The sequence below is a fragment of the Alligator sinensis genome, unplaced genomic scaffold (genome assembly GCF_000455745.1).
Source record: "Alligator sinensis unplaced genomic scaffold, ASM45574v1 scaffold1110_1, whole genome shotgun sequence".
NCBI lineage: Eukaryota > Metazoa > Chordata > Crocodylia > Alligatoridae > Alligator > Alligator sinensis.
In genome coordinates this window covers 276,814-288,388 of record NW_005842871.1, presented here as the reverse complement: position 1 = coordinate 288,388, position 11,575 = coordinate 276,814, and the positions used below count along the sequence as shown (strand labels likewise).

General features: G+C 41.7%; 1 protein-coding gene across 7 annotated transcripts in view; it reads left to right on the top strand.

Moving 5' to 3' along the window:
* CUNH1orf21 (chromosome unknown C1orf21 homolog) overlaps positions 1 to 11,575 on the top strand; it is a 236,656-nt gene that overhangs the window by 75,880 nt on the left and 149,201 nt on the right. For all 7 annotated transcript variants that reach the window (XR_003091816.1, XR_003091817.1, XM_025191897.1 and 4 more), the window contains exon 2: positions 898 to 1,103. Coding sequence is in view for 5 of the 7 variants with exons in the window: in XM_025191897.1 (XP_025047682.1) it covers positions 1,010 to 1,103 (94 nt within the window). In the remaining 2 variants the exon portion in view is untranslated. The remainder of the gene's footprint in view (positions 1 to 897; positions 1,104 to 11,575) is intronic.

Below are 11,575 nucleotides of genomic sequence, written 5' to 3'. Positions count from 1 at the left end.
GAGTGGGTACAGACATGGTTACCATGGAGCAGCTGAAACATAGTAAAGCCCTGCTCCTGTTTAACTTGCCGTAATTTTGCATCTGTTTAATATCATGCCTTTCAGATATAAAATTGCACGTTACATGTAGATACTCGTATATCAGTTTAAGAGTAGTTTGTGCTGGGTAGGCTTGAGGAGCATCCATATGGTTGCATTGGCTTTTAAATGAGTTTAAAGAATAAGTTCAATTTCTGGGTATAGATAAACCCTAAATGTGAGATATAGGCATACTCAGAAAGCACCCATATTTTGAAAGTTAACTCCCTGTGACTACCAGCAATAAATGCTTTGAAGTCACTCTTGTCTGAATATTAGAACTTTTAATTATTTTATTATTGTATTTTAAAGTATATTTATTAGATCATAACTATTCTAAAGCATGCATGCATTTTTGTTGGGTGTGATCAAAACTCTAGATATATCAGTGCCCTTTCTTTTTAAAAAATGTGTATAGTTACCCTTTAAATGAGCAGTAGATCAAGTAGGTAATAAACAAATAGACAAAAAGTAATGTTGTGTGCTATCATTTGTCTAGTAGCATAAGGCCTTTATTGGGTTCTTTTTTCTTGTCTAATCCATTGCTTAATGCTTGCAACGAACAATTTCTAATCACTAAAAAGACTTCTGAGAAACTAATGTGATGGACAGAAGTAGCAAGTGGAGCAAATATCAAATGTTTCTCAAATAAGTTTCAGGAAAACAAAAATATATACAGCACAGGGTTTTCCTGAATGCCTTTTGCAAAATCACTCAGCGGTGTTTTCTTGATGACCAACAAGCCCAGGTTTGTAATGATGTCTTTCTGTCAGCATGCACATTTAAATGTTTTTTCTTTCTCCTGTTTTCTGTCTGCAGGTAAAAGCATCTTGACAACCAATCAAGAAAGTGGATTATTTTTTAAACTATGTGTGTGCGTCTGTAGAAATGATTTGTGGTTCAGTCCAGCTGGAGCTGACTGAATGAAGCTATGGGCTGTGCATCAGCCAAGCATGTTTCTACTGTTCAAAATGAAGAGGAAGCTCAGAAGGGGAAGAACTACCAGAATGGAGATGTGTTCGGTGGTGAGTGTTGCAGGATCTTCCTGGCTTGCACACCATCAGTGTTGTTGAAATTTTAATTAGCAGTTTTATTCTTGTCATAAGCTTAGGGAAAAATAAAGAAAGTGAAATCATGATGACCTACATGGAGTAGAACCAACTAAGAGACAAGTTTTGACACAGTTGAAATTCTTTTGTAAGTTTTATGAGAATTTTTACCCTGGCACCAGCATGTGCTATGATGGTCTTCAATTGCACACAATGTAGGGGAGTTCAGATACAAATATTTACTCGTAATAGAGGAAATCTGGGAATTCTATCTCAGAATGTAATTGACAGATTTGCTAACAAACTCCTGCTCCGTAGACAAAATATTGCCCCATCCTCCCTGAGCATTCTGGAAGACCAGTAAAATGTCAAACCAAAGCCATCTAGAGAACATGATTTTGAAGATGTAATAAAACTGGAAGTGGCAACATTCAGTGACCTTCTCTGAAGATTGGGGTGAAAATGGCAGATTTTGTAGGTCGTATGTAAGCACCTGTTTGGGTGGGTGAGAAATTGTTTACAAGTCAGAATTCTGTCAGAGTAACGCCACATTACAAGAAAAAAACGATATCATACTTAACTGACCAGTATGGTCAGTTTTTTTCTAACTTTATATAAACTGTTATGTAAATGGATTAGAGGCTTCCAGACCTGTCCAAATATAGTATTTCCTCCATAAAAAAAAGTCATGTGTTGGCAACCTATGACCTGTGGGCTGGATGCAGCCTGGAAAGCCATTTGATCTGGCCCACTGATAAGAGGCTGTGGTGACATGCAGTAGTGTTTTTTTGGCAGAAGTTGCTTTCCCATGCTGCTGCAGGGAGATTTGACAGAGGCTTCCTCTGACCCAAACTGGATCACTTTGTTCCTCAGTGTAAACATGCTGTCGACAGCTGAACAAGGTAGTTTGGTATTGCATTACAAGCTGCTTGGCTCTGATATCCTTAAAATAGATAGATGCACTACTATTTAGAATGCCAAGCTTCTCTTCTCTTGTGGTTATAGCAATTATTTATGCAGAATTAAGAATGTCACATTGCAGTGGTAAAACTATCATGCTGTTAAAGAAAGTGGGAGGAGCTTGACTTCTTCAGGCTGTCTGATGAGGCTAGGTTTATTTCTAGCTGCAGACTTTAAGTAAGATTATACAGATTAAATATATAATCTTAGCAGAATTTCTTCCAAAAGTCAGACCTTCATGTTGGGGATTTTTCCACTCATGCTGTACTTCACTATCCTGTAACATTTAACATGTCTGGCATTCTGACTTCAGTATTTGAATTTTTACATGCAGCCAGCTCACATTTGCAGAGCAAACTTATTAAGAGCAATAATTGCTTACCAGCAGTGTTTCTCTCGGGAACATTTTCCATGCCACACATGGGCTACTGGTGCCTCCCAAGTCTTTCACCAGCACTTCCGCTGACACTTCTGGTTTCGTGGCTGGCATTTCCAGGGGGTGCACGGCCAAACTAAGGGGTGCATGTGGTGTCGCCGATGATGCCACATAGATTAAATCCTGTGTAATAGCTACAGCCACATTGGAGCACCATAGCAGCAGGACTCTGAAATGATGCTGCTAACTGGTCTTAGATAATCTTCTGGAGCTGAAGTTCTGCAATCTTGTCCTCCTTGAGCAAAGCACTTAGGTGCATATTTAGGTGACATGAAATTCACTTTCCCATAAAAACTGCTTAAATGCTTTGAATTAGGGCCAGAATGCATACAGAAACCCAGGCTATCCTCTCACTGCTAGAGGTGGGCCCTTCAGATGTGGTTACCTGGTCTTGCTGCCATCTGCACTGCACCTGTTCTCTGAATCAGTAGAATATTTTGATTTCCAGGATTGTGAGTGTGTTGCAGTTTATATCCATGACACTTAATTCCTGATCTATTTTCTTTATATATAATAATGTATAAAAATGTGAAAATTGTGCCTAAAGATGGCATTGATTTAAACTCGTCAACCGCCTAATGGAATTCCCTCAATTTCTAGAACTGTGTGTTGACAGTGAAACCCATGCTCTCATCCTCATCCTGACCTGTTGCCTCTTGATATGAATTGGGTCTGAAATTGCAAAAGTTTTTAATTTACTGCTAAACATTCATTTTGTTAATCTGTAACAGATTCCTGTATGACACGTGTAGAGTTATTTATTCAGCAAAGACTAAAAGGAAAGCATTCAGTTCTGTATCAAAGAGGTGTCACAACCAGTCTACCACAACAGCTAACAAGGCAAGATTTTACCACAGGATGTCAAGTATGACAATGAATCTTAGTAAAATGAGCCCCCGCATAGAGGGGGTCCATGCAACTACTCCAAGTGCTTCGTAGCACAGACAAGTGCTGTAGTACTTCCAGGGCTCACCGTTCGCTGCTAACTGCGCAAAATTTGTTCAATATTTTGGACAGCTGAAAGTAAGAAAAACAGCAAATGTATCTGGTCCAGCCAAAGGCAGAGGAGAGAGTATCTTTGCAGCCTCTTGGAAGCTGAACTTAATCTCAAAACAGATTACAGATTAAGGCAGTCCTTAATTTACAACGTTTCAAGTACAACGTTTCACACTTACAAAGTTTATAAATTTGTAAGTTTTACAGATGTCAAGTATCTGACATTTTCAACTTTCTGATGTCAGTTTTGACTTTACAATGTTTGATCCAACGCAACACCATGCCAGCAAACAAGTTCACTGTGTTGCCCATCTCTGGAGAACGTCTGTCCAAACTTCCTTGGACACTTTCTTTTAGAAAGTAGACGAGACTCCAGAAGAACCTGCAGCCAAGACTCCTGAGAAGACTCCAGCCAAGAACCCTTTAAAAAGTCCAGCAAAGTCACCTCAAAGAAGTCCTTCAAATCAATATGATTTACAATATAAATACATTAATGTAGCTATATTACTCATCTATAATTGATTGAGTACAAAATTCTGGGTTATTTTTGGTGAAAATAGGGTATTGGGCCTTGGTTGAGGAACCAATCCCTCATTTATAGCATTGTTTCCTATGGGAAAATCAGTTCCAAGTTACGTTTCGACTTAAGACGTGGTTTTCAGGAACCAATTGCGTCGTAAGTCCAAGGACTGACTATAGATTGGGCAAGCTGGGAGTGGCTGGAGAAGAGCATTTGGGATCTGTTTTGAAGTGGAGTGAGAATTTGAAAGAGGGATTGGGAGGCAGAGAGAGAAGGAAGAGGATGGGTTAATGAGGTGAAAGAGAAAAGAGACAAGGGAGAAGTCATTACGTTATGGTGGCAACATTGGCTATACCAAGACAAAGCAAAGCAATGCAGTGGAATATATTTGTTATTGCTCTTACCCAATTTTTGTATTTGTTACAGAGAAGATGAATTGATCACAAAACAATTTACTTGGATGTAGGAAGTTTGGGGTATTGTACTTGCAGGAAACCTACCCATACCTACCTTTTTTAATTCTATCTTTGAATTTGTCAGATCATGGAGATAAATGCTCTGGTTAGATTTATAAAAGGGCAGAACAATTTTATGAGTGCTAATAGAAATGTATCTATGCAAGATAAAATAATGTAATCAAATCTGTCTGCATAATCTATCTACTATATACAGCATTGCACAGTTACTTAGATGCATTATTGTTGTTTCACTTTCTTTCAAAGCCTCAGGATGTGGCTACTACCAGAGGCAGTATAGGAAACAGACAGACCAAGGCTCAGATCTGTTATATCATGTTATTCTTTTGCAATATCCCCTATCTGCTGTATATGTGATGGTATAAATTGAAGGGTAACAGGACACTATTAAGAACTGCATTCTTGCACAACCAGGTTACAGGCAGATTTTTTTTCCTTTGTTAAGGATTCCATGTGGCTTTTTTCACTTACCCATACCTCTAATGCTACATTTAGAGACATGCTGTATTTCTTGGTTCTTGGATGGCTCATGAATATTTCTCCCAGGACAGATGGTGTTTGAGTTTCACTCAACTGAATGTTCTAAGCTATTTTAGGACACATTTACCTGTTTAACAAGGGGAGGATCTGAATATTAGATGGCGATGTGAAGAGCTATGCAAGTTCTAAGTGCAAAGTTCCTTAGTTTTAAAAGGTCTGCTTTGTTAGGATCCTGAAAGCCAGCCTTCTTTCCAGTTACCTTCTGACTTCTGCTTACTGCCTTTCTCAGAGACATGACGTGAAAGGAGATTGGTCCTGGGGTCTATGCTTAATTTCTATTTCTGCATCTCTCTTGCATGCTTATTGTCTAAGGTGGAAAGCCTGTAGAAGCCTAGATAATATTAAGATGGATGGTGCTCTCCTTCTCTTGAGGTTAAGTTCGATTTGTAGGCATGTGGTATATAATACTTTGCCCCTCATTGCTAATCTGAAAACTCAGATATAGATTTTTCACTCCCTTCCTTCCCAATGCTGTGGAGTCCCTGACTGTGGCCTGTTAGTAAGGAGCAGAAAAATTCAGCTATAACTTGGAAGATACAACCCCATTATCTCTTGCCTATCTTGCCTATTATAAAGATCGTGATGCGAAAGCAGTGAAGTCTTTTACGTCGTTGTGGCAGTTGAGCCTTATTCTGTAGCAGTTTGTTTGGCTTTTTGTCTTGGATTTTTAAAACATGAGTTTCTGAATCATTTTATACATTAGTTTGATGTGGCCATGCAGCCTCCTTAGCACCTCTCTAGCATGCTTCTCCATCCACAAGCAAAGGTGCTGGCGAATAGCATACAGGTGTTCTCACCACCATTGCAGTAGCTTTTGTCTTGAAATCTGTCTTCAGCAATCATCTCATGTTTGCTCTTGTGTTGGCATGCAGCTTCACAATTAAAATAGCAGGATACCATTGTTCATACCACCATACCACCTAAACCACCACACTGTGGTAAGAATGACTGTCAGTTTATGCTGGTGCCTCAGTTTTTTCTAGCATTTATTATATGAAGATCTACAAAGAAAATTACTATATAAAATTAAATTAGTAGTACTAGTAGTAGTAGTAATAGTTCCGTAGCTACAACTGGTAATGCTATACTGCAGGGGTGTCCAACCTTTTTGAATGTGGGGCCAGATCATGAACTTTTTATCACCCAGTAGGCCGGCAGGAGTGGGCGCTCGCGTGGCCTGTCCAGTCTGGCCGTGGCCTGGGGGGGCAGGGGTCAAGGGGTGCCTCCTGACCCCGCCGTGGCCTCACTACCACCTGGGCGGCCTTGAGGAAGCTTCCACACCTAGGCGCCTGGGCTCAGCAGCCAGGGGGACATGCAGGGACCCTACAGGGGGTGCGGGACGTGCAGAGACACCCCTCTGCTCCCCCTCCCCTGGGGCAGCCCGAGCCCAACCGGCGGGGCTCCCTCCCTCCCCAGGGCCTGTGACTCACCACTGCCAGCATGATGTCTACGAGCGCGGGGGGATGCGGGGAGGTGGGAGTGCTGCCAGCTTCCCACCCCGACAGCCACAGTGGCAGCAGCATCTCCTGTGGGCCCGGCCACAGCATCCCTCTGAGCCGGCATCCACACCCACCCGCCCGCTGCACCGCGACCTGCTCCGGCCCGTGCGGCCATTGGGACCGGTGCAGGGCGGGGGCAGCATGCAAATGAGGAAAGGAGAGGCGGGGCTAGGACAGGACACAGTGAAATGAAGGGGGAGGGGAGGAGCTGCACCGCGTTGGCAACATCAAGCTAACAAGGTGCATGTAGGAACCTTGTCCCTTCCCCAGCCCTTCAGCAGCCATTAGGAAGTTGCTGAGGGGTTGGGGGAGGGACAAGGGATGGGAACGAAAGTTAAACAGCGGTTACTTCCGTTTCCCATTGCAGCACTGTGGGCCATAGAAAATGGCTTGGCGGGCCGCATGGTGGCCCGCAGGCCATATGTTAGACAAGCCTGCTATATTGCATATGCATCAATGTGCAATGTGCTGGCCTAAATAAGGTTCTCTTTGCCTCCAGCATGCCAAGCACATGCCACCTAGACTTAACTTTTACCAGTATTAGATAACATATTAGCTTAAAACCTCTACGCAGGTCAGCTCTGTTATTAATGGTGGTAATGGCAAGAATTTTTGGAGTGGGTTGGAATATAAAATAGGCACTATTCAGGATTGTGCACATCCAGCCAGGAATCTATGGGAGAGAGCTGTAATGGAAAAAGAGTTTAAGAAATTGCTTATAGAAATAGATTCTTGTTGTAGAAGAGGGCTTTTTCTGCATGAAATGGAGGCAAAAAAACTGTTCTGTTCTACGAGTTGAAGAAGAAAGAGTTAGCAAGGTTTTGCTGGTGTTGGGAATGTAAATTGTGACCTGCCTTTCAAGATTTTGGTTTGCGATGAGCTTAATTGTTGCATAAAGAGAAATTAATCAAAATACTTCAAATGTAACCCAGTTTTGTCTGGTTTTGCTACAAGCACATAGCTGTTCCCTCAAACCGAAGTGCCTTTTTTGGTCATTTAAGAAGAGAAAGTTGGCAAAGAAGTCATCTAGAAACTTCGAACTCTGTTCTGGCAACTGCTTCAATGTCCAGCTTGCTTTCTTTCTTTTGTTGGTCAGTAAGCTTAAAATGTGCCATGTTTCTGTCTCAGCAGCCCTTTTGCCATGCCTCAAACCCTGCTGAGGTCACATGATATCACAGGTTCCCTTGTCACCTTTTGTGAGAACAAGCAAAGAGCTGGATGCCCAGTTAGTGGTTCTTCCCACCCAGTAGTTCGTACTCTTTTCTGTTGGTTGAAACACCCATATAAGACTTAAAATGTCCTCTGCTGTATTATTTAAGTGCCAAATTTAGGCACATATGGAACAGTCTGTTATGCAGAAAACAAAAACAGTTGACAGATTTTTTTCTTAATATTAATAAACACTTCTAAGCACAGATCAATCATCCATCATACAGCCCACGTGAATTTTGCTTGACAAAATTAGGATAAATTGAAAAAGAGGCTGGTAATAGAATTTATATTTTATCCTTAACTGTGGTGGTCACTGCTTATTTTGTTACATGCTTTAAATAATTGAGTTAATGGGCCAACCAAAACAGATGTTCTAGAAAAGATGGAATATAATATAATTATTATGCCTTGTTGGTCTCTAATTACTTTAAAATCCTCCTACTAAGGATACTAACAATACATCTTCCTGTATTCATCATATCTTTTCAGAGCTGATCTCTAATGCTGTGTCCATAAGCACTGTAATAATGTAAACAAAAAAAGCAAAATCTTGTAATCGATCCTTGAGCACTCAATTTCAGCATATTTTTTGAACACTGTCATATCTCCAATAAGTAGTGTTGTTGGTTCCTTCATAAAGGAAAAGAAACATCATGCCCTTTTTCATCTTGGGGGGAGGGGGTTGTGGAGGGGGTAGGAATTGACCCACTTGTACTTCGCAGGTTTTTTTTAATGTGCAATAAATAGCCAGTACTGTGGTTTATAACAGAAAAGTGAGGAAAGGGTTTTAGTGTCTGTCTATTAATTTGTCAGCCTAATCTAGGCATTTATATTAAGCTCTTGGACTTCAAAAAGAGGAGGAAAAAAGCCTACCAGGTTAATATTTTTCAAGCAAATTATGAAAATTAGCACCATGATTTGCAGATGGTCTTTCTGTTATTAATAGCAGTTCCAAATTATGAAACCTGGCTCAGTAAATCTTAAGCACAAAGTATGCTAATTTCTAAACAGAGTTGTCTCATTTAGAACAATTGTGAGACTACTAGAAATGGAAGATTCTGTAGTTATGTATACAGCTGGTATTTTTGTCAGTTTGTCATCCTCATTATCATGGTATCTCAGCACCTCAGAGTCTGCAGTGTATTTATCTTCACACCACCCAGGAGTGCTAGGCCAGTGTTTATCCTGGCTTTATAGATGGACAGTTTAAGCACAGAGGCACTGACTTGTCCAAAGTTGCACAGGAAGTCTGTTGATGGAGTAGGAAATTGAATCTAGGTCTCCACTGGTCTATCCTTACTTCCTCTTTTTGTTCAGCGTTTTCCTTTTGTGCTCATAATTTTTGTCCTGAAACTTCATAACAGCCAGCTGCAGTTCAAGCAAAGAAGTAACACCCCCTGATATTTATCTACCATGTAGGATCACAAACAGCTCAGAAAGAATCTGATAGGTTTTACTTATAAAGTAATCTCTCAAAACTCTTCAAAACAAGAGGGGCTTGCTTCAGACACCAGATGAAGATAGTTCAGGCCCCTTCAAGACTCAAAATGAATTTTCAGGTTGAGCCTCTGGCTCTTTCTCAACCACAATGTAGAACTATATATATCTTTAAAATATCTTTATAGTGGAAATAGTTGGCCACATCATGCAAGTTGACCACTTCCATTGCTCAGATTCCATTGCTCTTGCCACCTTTTTCATTCTTCATCGAGCAACAAGCTACTTCCTTTCCACCCCACCTCTGATGTAGCATCAGAGGAAGACGGATGCTTCATTTCCAAGACTTCCTCTTCCAGGGAGGAGTAGGTAGAGGTTGTGTGGAGTGAGATGGGAGCAGTCATTGTTGCCACTGTCTAGGGCCCTAAACCAAGAGTCAGGAGGACCCAAGTTAACATTTCTGCCTCTGTTATACCCCTGCTTTGAGACACTGAACAAATCACTTTATTCTGCATGCTTCTGTTTCCACTCCTTCCTTCTGTCTGTACTGTCTGTTTAGTTTGTGAGCCTTTCTCTTTCTCTGTTTATATGTTTCCTCACACAACAAAGCCTCTGAAATACAAATAATCAAAAACACGTGGCCTGAAGGAAATTGCCACAAATAAGAATTCTACATTTCTGTCATCTTCAGTGTATGTGAGAGGTAGTATCTCATGGAAGCCTTGGAGCTTGTCTTTACTGCAAAGTTAATTTGAGTAATAACTCAAACATTGCCCCAAACTCACCCAAAAGCTCTTATTCAAGTGTTGAGCTTTTTACTCAAGCTGATTGGCACTTCAGGGCATGTAGGTTAAGGTTTAAGTGAACACAACTTGTTAACTGTTAACTTAATCACTCAAATGTGGATGTAGGATAGCTCCAATGTATTATACTATTCTGCTTCAACACCTTCCTGTAGCATTGTCCCCCAGACTGATAAGTTCTACTACACGTCAGCTGGAAAGAATTTATAGAACAATTCAGCTGACTGCAGTGCAAAGAGCCACTAGGGCAGTCGTCCTCGACCTTTTTAGACTCAAGGCACTCCTCAGAAAATATAAACTCTCAGGTTTTTATTTTTGACAGTGGAAGAATAATAGAGCAATTCTCTTGTTGCAAAGAACTCAGAAAGCCCGCAGCAAGTCAGAATGCTTTTGTCACTTATGGATGCCTATTTGAAATCTTTTGGGTTTACTTTGTGAATCCTGTGCAGGTGTTTGCACCCCTAACAGCATTAATATTGTGTGGCACCCTGAAACACCCTTAAAAGGATCTCACAGCAGCCTGGTGTGCATGGCATCCAGGTTGAGAACTCCTACATTAGGATATGCTCCTAGAAGTTTTTGTATCATACACAAGTGAATGCAATCCTAGCGTGGACATAGTAAATCAAGTGTTGTTTCAAATGTTGTGTTAACTCTGTAGTGAAAGCATGCCCTCAGTCATTGTGCTAGACTTTTGGCAGATGTGTAGTAAATATCAGTCTTGGCGTCACAGGGCGTGTCCACACATGCAGGCATGTGCGCTTGCAGCAGCTCAAATAGAAGCGGTGCAAATTTGAGGGCTTTTTGCCTCAGTGCATGTGCCTGGACATGCACTGTGTTGTGGGGCAAATTGTGCCACTTCGGGCAAAATAACCCTGCCTGGCTCCTCCCAGATCTGCAGCCAGGGGGAGCTACAGCCTGGGGCCATCACCTGTGCTGTCCCCAACAGTATAAAAAGCTGCCCTAGCAAGCAGCTCAGGGCTATTCGCTCTCAGGAGCTTCTGGGGCCCAGCCGATTGGTACCTGGGGACACTACCCCTTGTGCCAGCTGGACTGCTGCAGCAGCATCCCAAATCCACTTTTTAAAATACCCCAAAATCTATATTCTTCTGCAGTTGGAACAAAAGACCACTCTATATACACACACACACACACACACACACACACACACACACACACACACACACACACACACACACACACACACACATATATATAGAGAGAGAGAGAGACGGACAGAGAGGGATTGATCAGTTGGGCAATGCTTTATTGGTATTTTTACAATGTTAAAGCAATGTGGAAGCCTACCAGTGTCTCTATCATTATAATAAAATTAATTCTAAATATCTGTGTGTGTAAATGTGTGCTTTTGGTTTTCTTCACATATGGGTGTGTGATAGGATGTGGGGGAAGGCGGGTGGGTGTGTGGGTGGATGTGGAGGGATGTGGCTTGGTGTGTGGGTGGGTGTGGGGCTACTGCAGGGGGATTGTGGGTGTGGGGGGACCCTATGAGGGGCTCTGTTCAGGAGGGGTGGGTCCCCTGGCTCCCACAGGGTGAAACACCCCCCC